The following is a 26,010-nucleotide window of genomic DNA, read 5'->3' on the forward strand; positions in this document are numbered from 1 at the left end:
GCAAGGTGGCTTGCTGAAACAGCTGCTCTCCCAGCTTCCTCAGGTTCTGCATTCCCCATATCTTCACTGTTATCAGAAATAAGACTAAAGACAGGGAAGCACCATGTCTTAGGGTCCTTTTATTCAGCAGTAACAAGGGCTTCCTGGAAAAGACTTGTTCAAATAGTGCTTTGTTGTGACGCCCCCCCCCCCCCAGTTACGCCCTGGGCACTGCACCATCTAGAGAGTCCTGTGCCTGGTGGGAGAAGGCCATCTGAAGGGGATGAAAAAGAGGAGAGAACCTCCTCAGGCAAGCAGAGAAATACAAATGGAAACTGTGGCCCAGAAATTCATTCCCTTAAACTGTATCCATAATTGAGCGAGTCTTCGTACATCCCCAGACATATGCAAACCTCACAGAAACTCGTGAAGAGGTACACAAGCTCACAAAGACTGCTTACAGTAGCACGTTTGTTTACAGCTATTACTGTCACTCTTACCCGGAAATAAGGGGAAAAAAGATTCTGAGACAGAGTCAGCATCGTGTCTATTGTAAGCCATTTGATTAATGACAGGCAGAGTACCTTTTCTTTTTTAAGTTTCTTTTCTATTTCTAGTTCTTCTGTTTCTCTTGCCCTCCTGTGGGTTATCTGAACATTTTTTTAGGATTTCATCTTGATTTATTTATAGCGTCCTGAGTGTTATCACTCCACACAGTTTTCTAGCGATTGCTCTAAGTATAACAATATACAACATTACTTCCACTGAAGCCCCTCTGCCTCTCCACTTTTTAAATTTAATTTTCTTAAATGTTTGAGGAAAATTCTTAAACACTCCTCAGAGACACAAAAGTAAATACAAACAAATGGGAAAACACCCCCTATTCTTGGATAGGAAAACTCAACATGGCATTTCTCCAAACTTGATCTATACATTCAAGGCAATCCTAATACAAACACCAGCTAGCTATTTTATGGAATAAAACAAGTTCTACTAATATTCATATGGAAAAATCAAATAACTAGAAAGGGGGGGGAGCTAGCCCTATCAGACATTAAAACATACTATAAAGCCTCTGTAATTAAGAGTGTAGTGCTAGCACATATATAGACAATAGGAAACAGAATATCAAGTCCAGAATACATATGGAAAATAATATAAGACAAAGGTGGCATCTCAAACCACTGAGGTAAAGACAGTAAATGGTACTGGGGCAGCTGGGTAGAATTTATCTTTAAAAAGTGGTATAGGGCAAGGCTTTCTAACTATGACTCAAAGTCCTGAGGGAATACTTGCAACAGGCATATTAAGAACTTTTAAAAAGTGAGAGACAAAAAGACAACAACCCAACAGAAAAGACATGAACAGACAATTCACAAAAATATAGACAAAAATATGCTCAAACTCACTCACTCTTAGCAAAATAAAGTAAAACAACACTGAGATACTATTTCTCATCTACCAATCAGATGGACAAAATTTTAAAAAAAATAACACATTCTGCTGGGGAAACAGAAAGTCTCAGACATTGCTGGAGGAAATGCAAATTGGTATATGCGTTTCAGAAGAGAAATCACATAAACTTTTCAATTCAGCAACCCCTCTCCTATAAATCCACCCTGAAGATACACATCCAACAATAAGGAAGTACATATGCACAAGGATATTGATTTCGGCATCATTTACAACTGAAACATCTTGGAAACAACCTACATGCATATACACAAGACAGCAGGTGAATAAACCACAGTACATCCACAAAACAGAGTACTATACAGCTGTGAAGGAGAATGAGCTCTACGAGTTGACATGGAGCAATTTCCAGAACATACCGCTAAGTGAAAAAAGCAAAGCACAAAAGACTATCTATAGTATGCTACCCCTCACATAAGAAAGAAGAAGTTATAAGAAAATAGACATGTATTTGCTCATTTGTGAAAAGGAAATGCAAGAAGGATAAATTAAGAAGTAAACGGATCAGTCATCTATAGCAGGTAGGGGGGCTGAAGACTGTTATCTTCTTATAGCTCTGACCCTGAGAGCCATAGCAATAGTTCACAAACCCTCCCTTACCCAGAAAATAAACAGACAGTCCAAATCAACCAAGAGGAACCAAAAATAGAATGCAAAGTCTAACAAACGAACCCAGCTATATTACAAATGAATAACACAACCACACCTAAGGAGCTACGAAAAACAGAACTGACCTGAGCAACTTTAGAAAACAGGCTCTTGCCTGTATACTATACATAAGACTAAAGACAAAAATGTAGTCAGTAAACGTACTTCTCACAGGCACATGGGTTACGAATTCTGAAACTAAGTTATGTGTACCGTAGAACTGGATAAAAATAGGCAAATGAAAATATATTTTAAACAATAAGAACTGAGTTTTTCACTGCTGAAGAAAGACGTTACCAGTAAAGAAAAGGGGAGGGGTACAATGAATCTCGTGGTTCTGCTCTGGGCCACGTGAGGACACAGGGAGAAGCCAGAGGTCTGCACACCAGAAGGGGGCCCTCACCAGAACTCTGGCACCCTGATCTCGGACTTCTGGCCTCCAGAACTCTGAGAAAGAAAATTCTGTTGTTTATAAGCCACCCAGGCTATGGTCTTTTGCTTCCAGCAGCTGTAACAAAGTAAGGCATCCGTGAAATTCAAATAGGGTCTTTAGTTCAATGGTATTGTTCTAATGCTATTCCTTGTTCCTGACAACTGTACCGAAGTTACATAAGATGCTCACACAAATGAAGACCGGGAGACGGATACATGGAAACTCAGTACTTACAACTTTTCTCTGTGTCCAAAAGTAGCTCCGAACAAAAGAATTTTTAAAAGACTATGACGTATTCAAGGGCAGAGAGAGCGTGTTACTCAGTTAGGTGTTCCCAGCACCTACACGGCCCTTCCCCTATGACGAGCAGCTCAATAATGTGTTAAATGATGAATGAATAAAGAAATAAGGGACTGACAAGTTATGGTGTCTAATGAAGTACTAAGCATGTATAGACAAAACAATAAAAATGCCGTAGGTCATAGTTATTTCACATATAAAAAGAACTGCAGACTAAAGCCAGGAAATGAATCTTAAGCTGCAAAACTAAGAGCTCTGAGACTTCATGAAACCCCTTAGGGAACTTGCAGAAGCTAAAGGAACTTTGTAAATTCTAAGGAATGGTTGGGGAATTGTACTAAGACGTAATTAATCTGTTTCAATCACTACACATATGTGACGTTAGCTGCCCGTAACAAAGGAAGGAGATAAACTGATTTGGGATGGAAAAAGGGCAATTAGAAGCCCTGAAGACCTAGTTTAGGATTTCTTGGCCCTGGGCTTCCAGAAAATTCACTCTAGAACATACTCCTATTAATATGAATTCCTAGGTAAAATGACACCTTGGAACCTGACCTACCTTGGATATTTTTTTTTTTTCCAATAGGAAGCAGATAATCAGAAGGCTGGAAAATAGCCCTCGAGCCGATGAAAGAGTTAGGATCTCCTGTCTGCCCTCCACAGTCAATACTTGAGAATTCACTGTTACAACTGCACAGTAAACCTGAAAATGTTGTCCAGGTCACATGTTCAGAGTCCAATCACAAAGCAATCGCTCTTGATCCTTTGATCATCAATAAAGTGTTATCCTTAGGGTAAGAATACTATCACAGCAAACAAATTGCAAGCTACACACTCCGTTGCTCATTCTCAGAGCGTCTACAAATGGCTCCCTGAGCTGAACACTTCTCCCCATGCCTAAAGCCCTCTGAGTATCCAATCCATCCATCCTAGAGGCCACAGAGAAATAAAATAAATGGATGCCAAGTAACTGTACCACCAATAACTTAATACAGAATTACATTTAATTTCACTTTTCCTTTTCTTCCTTTTATGCTTTTAAGAAACCAGTGCAGCTTCATGAGCACTACTCACACTACTGAGTGTGAGATACTCCCTCTGCAAGAGGCTTTTTCATGCTCTGTACCTTACTGGACACAAAACCAGTTCTGGGTTCTGTCACTTAATCATGTGACTTTAAACAAATTTGTTAAAAAGGTGGCACAAAGGTTAACAAACTTGACCTTGGTCACAAAACTATGTGGTAAAGCCAGGATTCAAACTGAAGTCTTCCAGTTTCAATCTGGAGCTTTTTCTTTTATACCAGTGTCAGCCAAAAATACTTAACCTGGGAACAAGGAGAACTCAAAAATACTCCACTCAAGATACTAACACAGTATTACTATGTGGTTACTGATAAACGTAACGAAGAAAAGAAAATAAACAGTTGTAGAAGCTTAGCTTGAAAGGCAGGAATGAGGGACAGCCAAAGCAAGAATTCAAAAACAGCAGCAGAGCAGTAAGTAATGCTGGACCCTCGACACAGGTATGTACAACCGTGAAGATTCCACCATCTCTTCTAGGAATAAATTTGGTTTGGGCAGGGAAATGCTACAACCTCAATTTACACAGAGAGGCTGCCGAGGAGTTCTGCTTTCCTTCTGATTCATGATGGCTAAAGGACAAAGCTCTCTCTTCCTTTATAGCCCAACCCTAGCACCAGCTTGAAAGAGAAAGTTAGACATCGGTTTCCTCCTGAGTGAATGGAATGGCAGGAGCCCCTCAGAGTGCTGTGAGCCGAAAGAATCCACACCACTGAGCACTTTGATCTTTGAGAAGAATGGTGCCAAGCACTAACACTATCTGTCTTTTCCTTTCTTTTTTGTCCTCCATGTTTTTTTCAGTACATTCATTTGATCCTCTTTCATGTGCCTACGGACTCTTTTATTTGTCCTCTTTCACAACTGAATTTATTTTTGGCAGTACGACTTTATATCTGTGGAGAAAGAAAAAAATCCTTTCTTGGATAAATGGTGAAGGAAAAAGTGGGAAGAAAAATGAAAGCCTAACCCCCACCCTCATACTTTAAAATTAAAGTAATCTAGCTTTAGTCAAGAGGAAAGGAAAAAATAAATAGAGATTCCTGGGGGCACTGCTATTCAACTCTGCTTTTTATCAGAGATGACCTTACGGTGAGCACTCTGAGAACCAGGCGAGATTACTAAGCAACAGCAAGAACCCCCCAGATGAGCCCCAGATGCAAGCAAACGTCAACACACCCATAAGGACTACTGAGCAGCTACTAGGCCAGATCACCAGTAACCATGTGGTCACATTCATCTGGTGTCTTTGAAAAAAACCCAACTGTCAAGTCACACAAGAGATGCTCTATTTGAAGCCGACACCGTCAAATTTAAGATGACAGCTTTATAAAATCACTGTATGACCACTTTAAAGAAAATACCACAGGAGAAAAAGACTAATCAATAAGGGTTCTGGTCACATACACAGCGAAAAGAAGATAAGGAATCACCATTTTAGCACACCAGCTCTCTGGTGGTCAGTGACCTGTCCAATTACAGAAGACACCTGACTGTAAACCTAGCGAAAGTAAATTCATCCAGGTCCAGCTGGAATTATCTGGGACAACCCGTTCTAAAAATGCTAAAATAGTATAAAATGACTCTACAAACCTAAACAGTCTCTGATCAGTATTCAAATACATTCACTTTAAGCAAATATATCAAAATCTGTTGAATGACCAGAGTTACATATCTCACATATTTACTTAACTTCAACTCTGAACTGCTTAAAAATCATTCACCTCAATCAATGAAATAAGATGGGGGGCGGGGGAGCATGCAAAGCGGATAAGAAATAATCCCAGGATCAAGTCAATTGTCTTAGCTAACAATTTAATGGTTCCATCAATCTATCCAATCTTCCATTAACTTGCTTTGTTGAGCATGCAAGTTTAAGATTGGAAAGCCACCGCCAAGAAGACATGAAAAGCTTGGGGGAATTTTGGAAGAAGTTTATAAAACACTACAGGAATTCTCTAAATGTATCTAAAGTCCTGTAAGAAGCCAAATCTAACCACATACACGCCTTCCCTTACAGCGGGGCTTGGCAGACTACAGTCTGCAAGCCAAATCTGGCCCACCACCTGCTCTTGTACAGCCTGAGAACTAAGAATGGTTTTTCCATTTTTAAATGGCTACAAAATAAATCAAAAGAAGAGTCATACCTCCTGACGTGTGGAAATTAAATGAAATTCAAATTTCAGTGTCCTCAAGTAAAGTTCTATTGGCGCACTGCCACCTCATTTATTTACATGTTGCTTGTGGCTTTTGTACTACAATGGCTGAGCTGAATAGTTGCAACAGAGACCATGAACAATTATCTGACCCAAAAAGTTTGCCAAAACCTGCCCTATATTAAAAGTTGCTAATAATTTGCCGTCAAATAACTGGCTTTAGCTATGTAGCTTTGCACAAGAGCCTCCAGATGGTTTTACTGAATACCATTCTGAGCAATACAATAGAGAAATTATTGTATCTCATTGTAGTTAAGCTAAAAGCCAGCAAATCCCTATGACTTTTTTATTTTTTTCTTTCCCCCGCTGCGCTGGGTCTACGTTGCTGCACACAGGCTTTCTCTAGTTGCGGCGAGCGGGGGCTACTCTTCCTTGCAGTGCGCGGGCTTCTCATTGTGGTGGCTTCTCTTGTTGCGGAGCAGGGCTCTAAGGCATGCGGGCTTCAGTAGTTGTGGCACACGGGCTCAGTAGTTGTGGCTCGCGGGTTCTAGGGAGCAGGCTCAGTGGTTGTGGTGCGTGCACGGGCTTAGTTGCTGCACGGCATGTGGGATCTTCCGGGACCAGGGATCGAACCAGTGTCCCCTGCATTGGCAGGCGGGTTCTTAACCACTGCGCCACCAGGGAAGTCCCCCGATGACTTTTTTTTAAACCATGTTCTTTAACAGAGAAAGTGGTTCTTTCACCATTTTGTTATTTCCAGTGGGGAAAAAGGTATAATAAAATCACTTGTCCTTACTTCCTTTACCGCCTAAGAAGCCCCAAGTCTTTCCCTCATAAACAAAATATACCAGAGTAAATAGGTTATCTTTTTCTTGAAAGGGACAGAAACTACCAGAGGGTGTGAAGCAGAGGCTCACGGTCACTTTTTGGCATCATTACCTAAGACACTAAGGCTAGCGGCAATGTTACCTCAGAATAAAATCTTCTACGTGTTTTCCCTACTCCCAAGCTTTTTAGTAGTAAACTCTTCACACACACAGAAGTTTAAAAGTATACAAGGCAATGAAAATTCCTATGAACTCTGCCTAGATTCTCTTACAATTACATGCTGCCATATTTGTTTCATCCATTTTTTTAAATCTATCTTGGCAGTGACTGAATCTTCAGGAAATAATCTGTGTAACACCCCACCCTAAATACTTTAGCAACGAATTTTCAAGGAAATAAAATACAAAACTCTAGAGAGGGTGTAAAAGAAAAAAAAGAAAAAGAAAAAAGTGGTTTTTCCCTCTCACACAGATTAGTGAAGACAGAGGCAACCTCTGAGACCTCAACAATCCACAAAGCTAACACCGGAGTGTCACCTTGCTGAGACCACAGGGGTAAGTGTGATTGATATTACAATTATCAGACGAGATCTAGGCAGCTTAGACTCTCTACCTACAGTGGCCTATGACTTCTCCTTCACAAAAGGACCACACATCTCTGGCGCTTACCTAAGGGCAGCGGCGTGGTAAGTGTCAACGTAATCAGAAATGAAGAGCTCTCGGTTCTTGATAACTGGGTCTGTTATGACAAGTTCTCTTCCAGAGTCTGTCACCAAAAAAAAAAAAAAAAAAAAAAGTTAATTAGGAGGATATTATAATTGAATTTCCAAAAAGGATTAGGAAAATTTCACAAAATTTTTCTTTCAGGTTCACTTCCCACTACAAAAAGCACAACAAATAACCAGGCCTGTCGGCAAAACAGAGAGGAGGAATAACATACAGCAGGAATAACAGGAGCAAGCGTCCTGTGGGATGTGTTTTTGCCCTTTATTAAGTCTCCACAGTTGGCTGAAATGCATTAAGCAGAAAATAAAAAAAGAAGGAAAAAGAAAACAACTACCACATTTTAGCAACTTGTAAACTACTAAAATTTTCAGTGATCCTGTGCATCTGGTATTTTATTGCTACATATTCCAGGATGGAGTGAAATCACACTGTTTCAAGTTGAAAAGAATAACCAAGTTATTATTTTTAATAAAGAACCATCATTGAACTGTTTTAACAGAAATTTAATAGTTTCAAAAAAGAAAAAAACTGATAAAATATAAAAGAACATTATTCTTCCAAAGTGTCTTCAACGTTACTGCATTCATAGGCCTGACTTCTAATGTGAATTTTATTAATTAAAACAAAAAAAAAAAAAAGAAAGAAAGAAAGAAAGAAAACTGTTTTTGACTACTGGTTTTTTGACTCAAAACCCGTCACCAAAGGCAGTGAGACAAGCACAGTCATCCGGGCCAGAGAGAGCTGGATCCCTGCCCGGGGGTCTCCACTCAGAAGATGAACAGCCTTGGCAACTCCTTTAGCATCTCTGAGCCTCAATTTCCTGACCTGGAAGTGGGGAGTGACAACCCCGAACTCATATAATTAATGGCTAACAAATGTGAATCAGCTAGAATGAGGCCTAGCACCTCAAAAAAAAAAAAAAAAAATCAATAAAAAGAAGCTATTAGACATCTGAACAAACGTAATATACACTTTATGTACATATCTCACATGTCAATAAAGTTATTGGGTAGAAACTACAATGCCAGAGGAAGAAAAAAATAAAAGATGCTCTGAACTACCTTCCTATTGTTCTAAAAAGTCAATACTCAAGCTAAATTTCAAAATATTCAGGAAAGCTTTGCTTTGAAAACTGAAGTTCACAACCCTGAAGTTCACCAATATAGATTATTAAAAAGAAACAAAATACAATTCTGTAGGGTTTTCAGTGTCATTAGTTCAGCATTAGGTGAGAAAAAGGAATAAAACGATGAAGCTACTTTTATTTCCTAAGAAGACCTATCACTACTCCAAGTTCAAGGGAAAGATGCTACTAGCACATACATGATCAGGTTGTTTCTCTTCTAAGGCAGAAATAGTGAAAGAACTCAGCAAAAAAAACCAAAAAACAAAAAAACATTCCAGTAATGTCTTTATTGATAAAAAGCTTTTTCAGTGCAAAATTTTCCTTTCATAGTGGTTATCTCCATTTAATGAATGTTTTTACAAAGAACTTTGCCCAAAGCTAAGAAAGTGTAAGAATCAAACCAGAAGGACATATTTACCATTTTCATTATGTCGATCCTGAACCAAATGCTGATACACAGAATCTGGAACTTCAGATTGACGGTAGTACCATTTGACGTTCATGAGTAGGTGGTCCCTCTTACTCTGAAAAGGAAAATCTAACAGCATTAGGAACAGGATTTCGGGTGCCCACAGGTGCATACCATACCCATGATCAAAAGCCCCTGGAAACAGGTGGACAGGCACAGAAGGAGACACACAATTACTACCAGGACCACAAAAATACATTAGTCAATTATGAGGTCAATTTTCATTTTTTGAAAAATCCCAGCCACAACACCTCTCTGACTCTATCCCTCAAAGTTGCTTATTTCAGGAAACAAAGGAAACCAAACTTGAATCTATAAATCTCCCCAGTTTGATGAGCTAATTCAGTATTATATTTTTTTAATTCAGCATTAAGTACTCAGTACACTACATGAATACATCCTTCTTCTATCTGACGCTTTAACTGTTTTGGTAAATATTTAGAAACTGTTTCAGCACACTGTCAAGGCCATTAAGGGCAATGAGTTTTTCCTGCTACTTTACTGCCACTTATGCTCTATGGCAAACTAACACTATGGGTGTTAAAAGCAAACTATGGGTGGTGAGGAAGGTACTATGAGTCCATGGAGCAGGGACCCTGTCTCATTTGTCTCTGAATTTCCCAAGAAGAGAACACCTTGGACATGAATATTTATGAATAATAAAGAGTTCTATGATGATCAGGGTCCCATAAATGTTTGTGAGACACTCAACCATCTTATCCCTAAAAGTTAACTTTGTTCCTAGTTCATTCGAAGAATAAAGGATCAAATACTGCCTTTCCATTTGAAGGCTATGGGGCTAGGGCTTGAGGGGACCATCTCTGTGTACCTGGTCATGAAGCATCTCAATGTGGCAGTGCACTAAGGCTTCCCGGGGCCTCAGAAAATACTTTCCCACCCAGCTGAGGGCCATAAGGGACTTCCCCAAGGTGAGTGCAATACCACTCCTCTTAGCCGCGTCTACCTTCTCATCACAAGTCAGTGGGTCAGAAATGCATGAGAGCTAAAATTCGAGAAACGCCTCATGTTTATAAGGGAGATGGCCAAATCCTAAAGTATGTCAAAGGAGCCTTCTCTAACGAAGTAAGAAGCTTGATGCTTACATGAGAGGTTGCACAAAGCCTTCACTAAAAAGACCAGGAAGGCTGAAAAATATTTTTGCTAAAATACGTAAGCCATTCAAAGAACCAGAAAGAAAGCAATTGCCAAAAGTCTTGACTGAATTCAAATGTGAAGAAGTGCTATTCCAAAGTAAATACCATACACACTAAGATTCTTACTTTTGCAATTAGCTGTGTCAAATATAGGGCATCATTACTGGTTTGAATAAAAGAGATTGCAGACAAAGAATAATCCTACAAAATAGGTACTTTTTAGTTTTTATCGATTTTGCACTTTTATATTCTACACTGTTTATACTGAGGGTGGGAAAAAGAGGACAAATCAGTACGCTGCATAAAAAGAATACACTTTATATATAGTATAGGAGTTTACAGACAGAGCAATTACTTCAGGCAAGGGATTATGGAGGAAGGAACATCTGACCTGGGAAAAAATGGGAAGTATTTCAATGAAATTTTTTCTAGGCAAAGGAGGAGACCTGAGAAATACACAGAGATAAAGTACAAGACATACATAAGACACATGCATGTGGTCCATCTGCGTGCAGCACAGGAAAACATTCTGCATGATGGTGAGGGGAACCTGAATCCTAGCTGGAGTTTGGCCTTTAGTGGCTTTTAGCTCCCTGGGACAAACGGGGTCTTCTATCTGCACTGCCGACCAAAGCCACAGGCACTGAGGTGCAAAACCCCAGGCCGTGGGAGAGCAGCTAGAGGGCTACAGCATCTTCCTGAGTGAGGCAGGATGGTAAAGAGCAAGACCCGGGTGAGAGCACTCACCAGGGAAAGGAGGAGACACACCAGGGGAGGGGCAGTACTCAGGGATAAACCCGGCTAAGTAAATACACTGTCCAATGCAGGGCTGCTCAACCTAAAAACTACTGACACGTGGTCCAGATAAGTCTGTTGCGGGGGGGGGGGGGGGGCCCACCCAGCGCACTGCCAGATGCGCAGCAGCGTCCCTGGCCTCCAACCACTAACTGCCAGCAACGCTCCTCCCTCACTGTGACAACCAAAAACGTCTTCAAATACTGCCAAATGTCCCCTTCGGGTACAAAACGCTCCCAGTTGAAAACCAATGGTCTAAGAGTTTCCTTTTTAAGGAAAGCTAAACCAGAATGGTAAGACTAAACTCTAATTCAAGCACTACTGGGCTGGGCTGGGCTGGGCTGGTAAGTACAGCAAAGTCGGTCATGGTTCAAATCCCAACTCCATCACCTCCCTGTTACATGACTCTGAGCACATTATTAAGATTCTCTGAGTCTACCCTTTTCCGTAAAACAGGATTATCGAAACCTACCTAAAAGGACTCATGAAAAAACTGAAAAGATGGAAAAGCATCCGTAACTGAGCAGGAACTCAAAAGACTACTGCTTTCTCTCTGTTAGTAGGTGACTCTAACCAGTGCTTCACAGAAAACTTCAAGAACGTTGCTGAGAATTGTAGAAGTGATATCTTCTCCAGAATATGGTTGCTTTCAGGAGATGACAGTGATGTCTCGTCACTGAGCTACTAATGGATGCTTCAACGCTCACAGTAATGGATTACTTAATACAGCACAAAGGAATTCAGATCTACTAGCAGTCCTAGCAACAGTGTTCTAAAATTTATACTTTTATGTACTTCTGTAACACATCTAAGATGTATGAACACCAAATGACCAAAGATACTATGAAAAAAGAAAATTACAGGCCAATATCTTTGATTCATATAGATGCAGAAATTCTCAACGAAATATTAGCCAACCAAATCCAACAACACATAAAAAAGATCATACACCAGGACCGAGCTGGATTCATCCCAAGTTCACAAGGATGGCTCAACATACACAAATCAATAAACGTGATACACCACATTAACAAAAGAAACGACGAAGACCACGTGATCATCTCAATAGACGCAGAAAAAGCATAAGATGTATGAAAATGTGAAGGGCAACAGAAATAACCTTTAAAGGTACTATAATCACACAATGTCTATTTTTCAGAACCAAGCCAGTGATTCAGGTGACGTTCTGAGGTATAATACCTATGTTATCTTCTGACCCAGGCACACTTAATGATTCCACCCACACAAAATTACCACTCTAGTTTGTTTGTACCTAGATTTACTACTCCTATTATTAGCCTTTACAAAGGGAGTTGAAAGCCTACTGGATTTCCTAATGCAATACTACCCAACAACCAGGGAGTGGCGGCATTGTGTTTAAAAAAAAAAAAAAAAAAAAAAGCCTCCAGATTCTGAATTCCACACATGGCAAAGGTAGGCAGGCTCAATGTAAACAAAAGTTCTGAACGAATGTTAAGTAGCGCTAATGGACACAATCTTCCCAAATAGGCCAGGAATTTAGTTAAAGATTAAATGTCTATAAAGGGAGGCACCGTGTTGTTTCAGAGGCACTAGCCTAAAATCAGGTAATCTAGGATTTTGGTACTGTCCGCAATCACTAGTTAGCTAGGGGTGACCTTAGTGAAGTCACCCAGCCATCTGACAAGTGAGGGACAGAACAAGATGATTTCTATGGTCTGGTTCCACCTTACATGCTTATGTTTAGATTTCTTCCCCAGACTTAACCGAGTAGATAAAATAGGACTGGGAGAGCACCCTCGTGTTTTCTCTGTATCACACAACGGCATTAGCTCACGTTACCGTCCTAAGGCGTTTCAGGAATTAAAATGTCATCTTCCACGGAGGCTGCCTACTGCGCGCTGAGGAACAGCAAACGGGAGCAGAGGGCACCCCCTCTCCGGTACTCGCTCCCTCAGCCGTCCATCATGGGAAATCTTCATCTTCGTTACACTTGCCACTAGGCTAAGACTTCTGCTCAAAATCACAGAAAATTAAAGGCAGACGTGAACTTAGAGATCATCTGATTCAACCCAAACCACCTGGGTTTGGGGCCAATTACCTCTCCAAGCCTCAATTTCCTCATATATAAAATGAGGAAAAATAATATTCTATACACCTCATTAGGCCGTGAGGATTAAATAAATGAATATAAGTAGAGTGGACTGGCTCTCAGTAAATGCTGGATAGCACTATCACTGTTTTACAGATGAAGAGAGGAGTTAGGCTGTATCAAGAGACTGGTTATAAATTTTGCTTTTCTCAGATCCAAAATTATGCTCATAATAGCAATACAAAAGTAAATCCAGTAGCGAATTAGAGGGAAATTTCTTCACTTGCGCAACAATTCAAGAAGCGTATCAAGTATTTCTAACAAATATGCCTCATTATTGACTAGTGATATAATTGGACAACTGCATAAAGGTCAAAGTGGTTATAAATGACACATTTTAAACACAATGCTGAATGAAGAAGGAAGTGGTGAAAAGCTTCCCATGTGAAGGCATCCTGGGGTATATTTCCGAACACAGAGAAGAGCCCACTGGGAAGGAAATATTTCCCACCGTTTTTTCTTTAAGGAGAGAGAGATTGATTTGACTGCTTCCAGGTGGTTGGATGCACCAGCATTAAGAGAAAACCACCACACCAATCTGCTTACAAGTAAGGTTTCACAGGCCCTGTGCAAAAAAGGAGAGGAGCTGATTCTGGGTTGAATTATGGATTTGTCCACATCCCTGGCCCAGATTTCCTGAAATAAGGGATGAATGTAAATTTAGGGAAATAAAGAGTTTAACAGAGGACAAATCCCATCACCAACTGGGTTTAGAAAAGACAGCTTAATGGTAGGTGTTCAGCAGCAGAACAGGGAGGATTTGCAGATATTTGCATGTCAGGCAACAGGTTGAGAATTAATGAATTAAAAGGTCAAAACTGAAATTAAACATTGAGAATAAGATAACTGAGAAGGGCAGACTAGAGGGAAAGGGAGACAACAGGGACCAGAAAGGAACACAGGAGGCTGCTGCTGAGGCACAGCGGTTCACTCCGTCAAGAGCGCACACCTCAACCACCCCAGGTACAAATATACAAGATCCAAGGCCGAGAAGTAAATTTCCCTTCCCAGAGATCTTTCATGATTATTAATATGGTACTTTCATTGATTTTAAATAGCCAATCTGTGTCCTTCCTAGGACCAGTCTTAATTATCTTCCTCTGGGGAAACATTTTTACACAATATAAAAAAATAAAAGAAGTGCAGGGGTGTGGGGGGTGAGGATGGGAGTTCACTAATGACCAAGTAGACAAGAGCAGAGATTACCTTTTCAATAGTCTTTATTCCCAACCAGAATGGGAACAACAATAATTGTATACTCAACCTGCATTACAGAAGAAGGACCTTCTTTGCTCCATCAATCACCTACCAGGCCTTGCCAGATTATCAGGGCTCCCGAAGCCCTCCAAACAGGTCATTCTAGTCCCCCCACTGTTATCAAATGTGACAGAAGGATCAGGGCCAAAGACAACCCAACTAGGATATGAAGGTGGATATCATCACATGAACAATTTCGCAAAGTCAAAATAATCTGCTAGAGATAACACAGAACTTCCTTCAAATTCTTAACTGCTTAGTTCTTGGGAGTGCAAATTTCAAATAATGGAAGATCTAGATTCAGAGTCAGGTGAAATCGGACCAAAATTCTTGTTTTATAAAGCCAAAATGGCCAGTCAGGTTTTTCCATAAATTTGGGAAATAGAAGTAGCTAACGTTTGTATACGGTATGGCTTAAGAAGACTCCCTTTGGAGAAACAACATGGTGAAAATAAGGTTAAGAGTTACCCTCCCAGTGTGCTGCACGGCTGTTCTGAAGTGGTATTTCAACCCTGCTGAGTCTACCTCCACCCACAGGGTGACTGATGCCTGTTGGGAAGACCACCCTCAAAAAGACCTTAGGGACACAGTCTTAGTGGCTTCAACCATTCCTGACTCTGGGGGAGGGGACTAGGGACAGACAGTGGGGTCTAAGATTACTAGTCTTCACAGGCCAAGTATAACTCCAGGCATATGCACCGGGGAATCAATCTCAAGATAAGCTTTCGGCACTTCCCTGGTGGCGTGGTGGTTAAGAATCTGCCTGCCAACGCAGGGGACACGGGCTCAAGCCCTGGTCCGGGAAGATCCCACATGCCGCGGAGCAACTAAGCCCATGCGCCACAACTACTGAGCCTGCGCTCTAGAGCCCGCGAGCCACAACTACTGAAGCTCACGTGCCTAGAGTCCGTGCTCCACAACAAGAGAAGCCACTGCAGTAAGAAGCTCGCGCACCGCAACGAAGAGTAGCCCCTGCTCGCCGCAACTAAAGAAAGCCCGCGTGCAGCAATGAAGACCCAACGCAGCCATAAATACATAGATAGATAGATAGATAGATAGATAGATAGATAGATAGATAGATAAATTAAAAAAATAAAAATAAAGATAAGCTTTCTGTACCCGTCAGAAGATCATCATTACTCAACTATGTGGATGAACATCAGGACTAAGATGAAATCAGGTAGGAAATATCTTGTAATATTATTTCAAACCACTACTCTACTCCTAACGTAAGACACTAAACCATGTAACATTTTCTATATCTATATATTTATATCTAAATAGCTTTAGAGCCATTACAGCTCAAAAGGCCATCAAAGAGTTATAGGAATACATAAGTGCCATCAGGGCTCAGGCCATCAAGGTCCACCCATCTCAGAGTTCTGCTCTCACACGGGTACCAGGAGGTTAGGCGAAAGCCTGCAACACTGACTGCAGAGTCTTGTTCTCAAAGAAGAAAGGGCTTTGAGTATCTCCTACAAATAATCACACTATCATGTACAAATCTCCCTAATATACTGAGACATTAACTAAATATTTTGTTTCCTTTTATTTGAGAGGGTACAGTAAGGGCAAGTATATTTCTTACTGGCATCGACTAAACAAAGTATCCACACTTGTTTTGTCCTAAAATGCCCTTTTCTTCCAACTTTCTCAGATATGTCCACTGCCCAATGGTGACTGAACTGATCTGTGAAAGAACTATGACTGTAGCACATCTCCCTTATGGGAGCCACAACACTTGAGTTTCCAGCACAGAAACTTGTGTAGTGGTGTGATGGTTAACTTTATGTGTCAACTTGACTGTGCTAAGGGATGCCCAGACAGCTAGCTGGTAAAACGTTATTTCTGGGTGTGCCCATGTGGGTGTTTCTGGAAGAGGTCAAACTTTGACTCAGTAGACTGAGTAAAGAGATCTGCCCTCCCCAATGTGGGCGAGCATGACCCAATCTCTTGGGGGCCCAAAAGGAACAAAATGAAGAAGGAAGAGCAAATTCCTTCTCTCTTCTCGAGCTCGACATCCATTTTTCCCTGCCATCAGCCATCAGAGCTCCTCTTCTTGGGCCTTCAGACTCTGGGACTTATTAACACCAGCAGCCCCCCTGGTTCTCAGGCCTTCGACTTGAATTTAATTATATCACATGCTTCCTGACTCTCCAGCTTGCAGACAGCAAGTTATACATATACTAAGGGACTTCCGACCTCCAAAACCTCATGAGACAATTCCTATAGTATGTATACATATATCTATCTCTCCTATTGGGTCTGCTTCTCTGGAGAACGCTGACTAATACAAGTGGCTACTTATCATGTACTGATTGGCATCTGCAAATGGACATAACCTGGAACTACACAGGGGTCTACTCAGAACTAACATAATGAATAAAATAGATAAAAATAGATAAAAGAAACAAACAAACCATATTCATTTGATTAAGGTGCTTACTGCCGTTAGGCCCTAGAATCAAGGTTGTCACAAGCTCATTTTCCAAACCGGTGGCACTCAATCCAAAAGACTGTTTTTTCAAGAGATTGCATCAGCATCTGGGTCTGTGCAAGAGGATTTAAATCATCTGGAATCAGATGGTGAAGCAAGAAGGTGGAACTCTGGGAGGGCAGATGACTTTTTACAATGTTTACAACCAAGATGTGCAAATAACTGGTTATATCCAAATCCCCAGAAAGATGATGCTACTAAAAACGTGCTGACACACAGGCTCCAACGATCAGAAATAATTTTCAAAAATCACTGTTTCTTAATGATGTCTTGTTTATTAATGGTAGGACCAAAAAGGTGCATGAAAACAAAATTCTCTCTCAACTGCTAACGAGGGAGTCAAAACTCATTAAGGCAATTTCTATTGGGGATTACATTACGGATGAACAATGAAATTTTCAGACAATGGATTCCTGCATTTGCAGTGGCGAGGCCAAAACTGAGTACAGGGGTAGCCCTGGGAAAGTTCGTACTTCTTGGCCTCATAAGATAGGAGACAGGGTCACTAGGTAACCTCTGCTGTCCTTGTCTTCTTAAACTGAATAACAAGTTTGTGTCACACACACATAGATAAGCCACATTTAAAGGGGGACTTAGTGTTTGGGGACATATATAACAAACTAAAAAACATTCCTATAATTTCCCACATGAATCGTGTTGACGTACACCTGACAAAAATACTAAATGTCAGATTCAGGATTTAAAGGGTCCCAAAATTCAGGTTGAAGGGTAAGCTAGAAAGATGGAATTTCACAGACAGATTAAGTCCCTATACTTGGATCCCAAAAATCTGCAGCCCAAACCCAAAATAAAACCCCTTCCTGAAAGCCAGTATTCTTTCCAGCAATCATGATTACACCAGATAAATCTATAACCACAAATTTTCTGTTTGGCCCAAAAGATTTCCCCCATAACAGAGGAGAAAATTAGCTGTTTATAGGCAGCACCATAAGAAATTGCCAAATTCCTCGTAATCCCTACTACATGTAATTAAACATTCCACTGAATTTCTTTCTTAAAAAAATCAAGCCCAAATACTACAAAGTTTAACATGTTTGCAATACGTTGGCTGTTGTTTGGTGATCATGGTGATGGCAGCAGCGATTTTACTCATTCTGGGGGAGTTAATTACTTCTTGTACATGACATAGTCGGAAAAGCTACAGAACTCTATCACAAATTAATGATGGGGCAGGAGTGAAAAGGAAGTTAAAGAAGGGGCGGGCAGAACCTGGGCTGTAGTCTTCCAAAATTCTCTAGAAATTTCACAAATTAAACTATGACATTATTTTAGAAATAAAAATTACTAACTTCTGATTGAAGATACATAACACAGATTTTACTATTAAAAATGGATGCTGGGCTTCCGTGGTGGCGCAGTGGTTAGGAATCCGCCTGCCAACGCAGGGGACACGGGTTCGTGCCCCGGGCCGGGAAGGTCCCACATGCCGCGCAGGCTAGGCCCGTGAGCCACAACTACCGAGCCTGCGCGTCTGGAGCCTGTGCTCCGCAACGGGAGAGGCCGCGACAGTGAGAGGCCCGCGCACCGCGATGAAGAGAGGCCCCCGCTCGCCGCAACTGGAGGAAGCCCTCGCACAGAAACGAAGACCCAACACAGCCAAAAATAAATAAATAAATAAATAAATAAATAAATAAATAAATTTATTTAAAAAAAAAAAAAAGAAAGAAAAATGCAGTGCACCATTACTTTAAAAAAAAAAAAAAAAAAGGATGCTGAAATATCTTGAAAAGATTTCACTGAGTCAACGTGTGCTTCACAGAAGTGGTTCTCAGACTTCTTAGACTCAGGATTCCTTACTCTCATCAAAATTATTGAGGAATTCCAAGAGCTTTTGTTTATGTGGGTCATATCTTATCAATGTTTACTATATTAGAAAATGAAAATAAAGAAAAATTTTAGACATTTTTAGTAACTCACTTAACAATAACCCCATGACATGCTAATGTAAATAATTACAACAAGCAACTATGCTTTTAAAACAAACTAAATTTAGGAAACCAGTAATAATTATGTTCTTACAAATCTCTCGGATACCTGGCTTAAGGAAACAGATTCTCATATCTGACTCTGCTTCAATCCGTTGAGATGTATCACACATCATTTAGCCTTTGTGAAGCCCCACGGTACCCACTCATGAGAGAATGAAGAGTGAAAAAGGCAAATGACACCTCGGTATGATCACGAAAGCAGTCTGGCCCCGCAGACCCAAGGCCATAGGAGAGAAGAGCTGCTCCACGCGATGGAGTGGACAAACCGCACAAGCAGCACGGACGCCCCCCTCGCAGCCTCTGGGAGCTTATAAACAATTTTGGCAGGCTCCCCAGACGGAACCATGGCTGGCATGCTAGAGCACACATGTAGTTAGAAGTCAGAAACTATTAAAAAATAGAAGATTTTATTTTTATTTATACAATCAGACATTCTAGTAGCGAGCAGGAAGTTAAACTCCTAAAGAAAATCTAGGTAAGAAGCCTCTTGTTTCAATTTAAGATATTTTTCTTTCTAGAATTTGAGCTCGTGATATTGAGAACTATCTTGATTCAAACAAGAATATAAATAGGGCTATACTAAAAAGGTACACTTTAAAACAATGGTGAGGGCTTCCCTGGTGGCGCAGTGGTTGAGAATCCGCCTGCCAATGCAGGGGACACGGGTTCGAGCCCTGGTCTGGGAAGATCCCACATGCCGCGGAGCAACTCGGCCCGTGAGCCACAACTGCCGAGCCTGCGCGTCTGGAGCCTGTGCTCCGCAACAAGAGAGGCCGCGACAGCGAGAGGCCCTCGAACCGCGATGAAGAGTGGCCCCCGCTTGCCGCAACTGGAGAAAGCCCTCGCACAGAAACGAGGACCCAACACAGCCAAAAATAAAAATAAATAAAATAATTTTAAAAAAACAAACAAACAAAGAACAATGGTGAACCTATTAAGCCGAAAGCATGCAAGGAGAAAATAGGTAGTAAACCTGGGTAACTTTTATTCAGCAATTTGCAATTCCAGGCAACTTTGTGGCCATTTCAAAAATTGTGCTGCCTCCTACCTAAGAAAACGGACAACATGAAGCGTCGTCAACTTTTAAGAATAAGACAAACAAACCAAAAAAACCCAACAAAAAACCAAACTTTTAGCTTACCATACTATACTGAATTATCATGTTTTATAAAGATGAACATACCTATTTTATGTGAATCCAGCATTTCCTCTCTTTGTAGGTGATAACCTTTTTGTATCACTGTTTTCTGAATTAAACTGCAAAACGTACAGCTAGTAACACCATAAAATACATTTTAGTAGCACAAAGTTTTTAGAATTGAGTTTCTGCACTTTTAAGGAACACTAATATAGGCTCAGAAATTATTTAAATTTAAATAAAGTCAGCCTACATAGTAAGAATCCAATTACAGCTAACACACATTTTGAACTTGCCAATAAACAAATTCAAATAGCTTGGTTGAAAAGGGGAAAAATCAGTAGGAACCCTAAAAATTCAGGTTTTCCTATTTCACTTTATATAGTCAGTTGTAAGTATCTTATTTATTCTTCTCTCCTTTTGACTTAAACCAAAACGAAGACTGTAACCTTTAATACCTGCTAGTCTATTTATACCTGTTCTATCTACAACCATTTTTCTAACACAAACATATGCCCTGACAGCTTATCTCAGTCCACATGCCAGACAACAAAGGCCCACTGGCCTGCTGGAGAAGAAACGGAAGGCAGGAAATGAGAAGGCTGAGTTAATCCCAGATAATCAATCACGGTATTCACTCAAGTATGAGCCAAGCTGAGGAAATGCTGCTTAAAAGAAAGGAAGAAAATCAAAGAGCATATGACCAGAGCCACAGTTCATTTTAAAATAGGTTAATTTTTGCCAAGAAGATTTCCCCATCATGTTCAAGCACTAATACAACTTATATAAATGTTAGTAACTTCTGAAGGAAGACCGTTTTCTTTAAGAGCCTTCATCCTCTATCCTTTTTCAGAAATGTTTTAATTTGGGGGTTTTGTTTTACTGTTTTGGTTTTGGTTCATCTATTGTTTTCCTAAATCAGCTTTATTGAGGTATATTTTATACACAATAAAATTGTGTTTGATAAATGTGCTGTATAACCACCACCACAATCAAGATAGGGAATATTTCCATTACCACAAAAAGACTAACTTCCTTTAGAATTGATGAATCTGCTCTGCTGAAAAAGCTTTTGTGCCAGAGAATGCTAGAAAAACATTCTCATCTAAATTCCTTCCCCCATTTTAACACAAAGAGACGTTACTATGAGAAAAACAACTCTTGAGTCAGCTGTGATGCTTCTTTCTACCAGCTGATGCTGGAGAAGACCACTACAGACAACAACCCCATGTTCTTCAAAATCAAATAATTTGCTGGATAAAACTTCTGAGCTGAGACTTCAATGATCTCCTAAAAACCCCAGAATATGATAACAGTTACAGAGACAATAGTTATGAGAGTGAAAGAAAAAAAAGCTTTCAAATTAGTTTTACGGTATAATTTCCTCAAATCATGTAATCCATATTTAATGAGCTTCTACCAGGTATCAGACCATTGTTCCGGAGCTACATACTGAGGACTCTGGAGAGGAAAAACACAGATAAAGTCCCAGTCTTGACAGAGCTAACATTCCAATAGAGGGACGGACCCTTTAGCAATCTCTCCACCCTTCCCAAAAAAAGGTCAGAGAATGGTTAAGTGCTTTAAAAAAGCCACTGGCAATGAAATCTGCCACTTAGTAACCACACAATCCTAGGCAAGTAACATTTTGTGTACTGTATTTAATCTCTTCGGGTATTGCTTTCCTTAAAACTAGCTGTCTCTTCAAAAGCACCTGAATTTGGCAGGGAACAGTGTACTGCGCTTCATACAGACACACAAGGGGGGTTAGATCACCTTAATAAATCCATACACCAATTTCCCCCCATCCACAGGGACAACACAGAAATCCAAGTCTCTGTCTCTCACTAAGGCTGAGCTTTGTTCATGAAAACTCCAGGTTTTGTGGGGGTTTTTTTACCTCTTTTACCTTTTTTTCTTTTATGGAACGTATTATGAAAAATTTCACAGGCATAAAGGTATAAAAATAATATAACTATGGGCCAAACATATTTTAAGAAATAAAACATAACCAAACCTGAAGAAACTGCCTATAACACACTCCTTCTAGACAGGTCTCTCTTACTTCCCCCCAGAGGTAAACACTATCTTGAATTCACTGTTGCTCATTCCCACACAGTGCTTTATACTTTTACTTCATATGTACATACAGCTAAAACTATGTAAGGTATCGTTTTGCAGTTTTTACATTTTACACAAATGATACCGTACTCTGACTGCCTCTGCAATCTGCTTTGTTTATTCAGCATTATGCTTGCATGATTCATCCATGCCCTAGTCCATTCATTTTAAATGATACATATTACATCTACGTACAATATGCCACGATTTGTTCAAAAATTTCCTGCTGATCGATATTTGGGTCATTTCCAGTTTTTCACTACTACAACCAAGGCTGCTACTATAAGCATTCTTATTCATGTTTGTGCAAATTTGTCTTAGGTTTTGTCTTTGAATGTTTGGTGCCATAGCTAAATATTCAAAATTGATAGGTAACATTGTTCATAACGTCCTCTGATATCAAAGCCTGTAGGATCTGTAGTGCTGTCCCAGTTTTATTCTTCGTATTAGTAACTTGCTGCCTTTTTTTCTTTCTCTTCTTCATCATCTGTACAGGAATTTAAGTTTCATTAGTCATTTCAAATGAGCAACTTCTGATATTATTAATTATCTTGAATGTACACTTCCTTATTAATTCATTAATTTGAGCTCTTATGTTCATTATTCCCTTCCTTTCCTTGGTTTAAGTTATTTTTAAATTTCTCAATACAGATACCAAAACCATTGATTTTACTCTACCTTTCTTATTTTCATATATATTTAAGGCTAAAAATTTACCTCTGAGCATATGTTTAGCTATATCCAATAATTCTGATATGTCACAGTTTCATTAATCATTCACTGCAAAATATTTTCTAATTTCCAATGTGATTCCTTATTTGGCTCACAGACTACTTAGAAGTGCATCACTTTATTCCAAACATTTCTGGATATTCCAGGTAATCATTTTGTTTTTTTTTACTTCTAGCTTAATTCCACTCTGGTTAGAGAAGATGTTCTGTATGATTTCAGTCCTCTAAAATATGTTAAGACCTGCATTAAGATCCAACATTGCCATTTCTGGTAAATGTCCCATATGTACCTGAAAAGAATGTATATTCTTTGGTTGCTGGGCATAGTAGTCTGTATGTATGGCATTTAACTCAAATTTTTAAACTGTGCTGTTCAGTACTCTTACTGATTTATAATCTACTTGTTTGCTCAATTACTGAAGGGGATGTTTTAAAATCCTTCTAATTTTCCAAATAGTCACTAACAGTCTAGGATCAATCGCAGTATATCCATACAACGCATTATTACATAGCAATTAAAATGAATTACTGTAACACACAAAAACATGGATGCAACTCACAAACAATATGGTAAGCCAAAGAAACCAGACACAGATAAATATATACCACATGATACCCTTTACATATAAAGTTCAAAGGCAGGCAGAACTGATCTATGATGTCAGAGGCCACAGCAGTAGTTATCGTGGGGCTAGTGGCTAGGAGAGGGCATGAGGGTGGTTTCTGGAGTGCTTACAGCATTTTATTGCATGATATGAGTAAACATTACATAGAACTTACACATATATTATACATACCTATTACTATGTATAGTGGTATACTACATACATAGTATGTATACATGCATACCTTAATGATATTACGGGTTCACTTCCAGACAACTGCAATGAAGTGACTAGCGGCAATCAAGCAAATCACATGAATTTTCTGTTTCCCAGCACATAGGGACTTGAGCATCTGAGTATCTGGGTATCCACAGGGGGGGGGTCCTGGACCAATCCCCCGAGGATAGTGAGGGACCACTGTATAAACAGTCATACACGTTCTCAACCGCTTGTAGAAGACAGCCATCTACTCCTTTGCCCTCCATACATGCCATACCATCCTTATTCAGAGACCACCTCCCCTCAAAAATGCTCATAGTGTTACTGATATGAAAAGGCATAGAGCCTTTAAATATGAAATCTAGAGAGTCTCTAATTGAATATAAGATGTTCCACTCAATGCTACCTTGTAAAACCAGCCCTGAAATGAACAAAGAGTATGACCGACGCCTCTTCATCTGGTGATAGACCAGACCATCAAGGCTGTATACACACTTAAAAAGGGAAGAAGGTGTTATTAATAAGATGTAACTGAAACCTCTCCTGAAAGAAAGCAATGAACGCTATTTTCTGTAACATTTTCTGTCTATGTTTGCTATTTCCACAAACTCCTCTTTGATTGCAGATTATGTGTTTCCTGGAAGACTACTTGGCAGCAAGCTGCTGACAAAGTATTGATGGCAGCCCTCCCTACACACAGCCTTATTAGCATTTCTATTGCTGCACTGCACACACTGGCATTATAAATCACACACACTCAGTGTCATACACAGTAATCGAACAGTTACCTAACAACTAAGGGTATTACAAATGCACTGAACTAATATTTGAATATATGCTCTAATAATTAAATTCCATTACGGTTTTTACCTTTAAGCCGAAGGCAGCAACACAGAAACCGAGTGCCATCCACAGCGCCCTCACATTTTGCCATGAAATGTCACTTACATAGTTCACATCCAATTACTGAACACAACCAGCCAGAGCATCTATCACTTACATTAGAACAAGCAGAACCAGGCAGTAGGGCTGTCGGTAGCCATCACGTGGCTTAAATGGATTTCTCACCTTTCAAATATCAAGGGGTCCTCTTTCCCAGAACATCTCACTAAGGGGTTTGGCCTTTTAACAAAGAGAGCTACCCAAGTTGAAAGAAACATTCAAAAGGCAGGACATGTCTGCAAAGCCCAGCTCAGAGCTGGAGACATCTGCCCCTTGTATTAAAATACAAAATAGTAAAAGATCCTTTATTTGAAAAGTAAATACACATAAAAAGGAAGCTTTTGTCAAGGCTACTAACAAAGAAGCAGAGTCATATTAATACCTACAGAGTCCTTGTTTTTGGCAGTGTCCGACTGAAATTAGGGAGCCCTCCTGGACGGAAGATCTATTAATCTCCTAAGTTTTTAAGAACAGAGAAACCTTCCCTGAAGTCCTTACTTGGAGCCCAAATCTAAAGCAGTTACCAAGCTCAAGGCTGTGCTCATCTGTGTTGCTGTCCGTTACTCATGCACAGTCACCAGGATTAGTGCAAACTAAATTTCACAGATTTATAGAAAGACACATTAGAGCTCTCCACCGATCACCAATGATGACCTTTAAAACAAGGATCACAATTACTCCCCTAATTCTGTTAAGTCCAGAAAAGCTTTTATTGCCAAAAGAAAACATTAATAGCTGACTCTTCGCAATTACCACATAATACAGTCACCACTTTACCTATTAACAATATTACCATATTCTATAATTTGAGGGAGGCAATCGCTATAGAGGGAAATGCAGGAAATCATTTTCTAGCTCTACCAATGTTATGTCAGGTAGGCTAACGAGAGAAAGTGTCAGAGTTCTAATTGGCAGTAAACAATTATTGAGACATAAAATGAAACAACGCCCAAGAAAATATAGTATGATCATACAAAAGAGGAGATAGTGGAATCAACTGCCTGGGGAATTTACAGAGGCTACTGCCTCTTTGCATTTATGGAGAAATCGATACCTGGTAACTACACCCCAAATCAGGCTCTATAGAACGATGGATCTTAACCTTTGCTAGGCCTTTTGTCTCTCAAGAAAATGAGCATGCCGTGCAAACAATTGCAGAAAATGTCTGAACATTCACAGGCTCCCAGTTTAAGAA

At 39.9% G+C, this 26,010-nt stretch overlaps 1 protein-coding gene across 4 annotated transcripts in view; it reads right to left on the bottom strand.

Annotated features, from left to right (window-relative positions):
• Positions 1-26,010, bottom strand: part of RERE (arginine-glutamic acid dipeptide repeats) — a 419,954-nt gene that overhangs the window by 161,357 nt on the left and 232,587 nt on the right. For all 4 annotated transcript variants that reach the window (XM_068538818.1, XM_068538817.1, XM_068538815.1 and 1 more), the window contains 2 exons: positions 9,166-9,271; positions 7,565-7,661 (listed from right to left, as the gene is read on the bottom strand). In XM_068538818.1, coding sequence (XP_068394919.1) covers positions 7,565-7,661; positions 9,166-9,271 — 203 coding nt within the window. The remainder of the gene's footprint in view (positions 1-7,564; positions 7,662-9,165; positions 9,272-26,010) is intronic.

This window comes from Eschrichtius robustus, chromosome 3, assembly GCF_028021215.1.
Source record: "Eschrichtius robustus isolate mEscRob2 chromosome 3, mEscRob2.pri, whole genome shotgun sequence".
Taxonomy (NCBI): Eukaryota; Metazoa; Chordata; class Mammalia; order Artiodactyla; family Eschrichtiidae; genus Eschrichtius; species Eschrichtius robustus.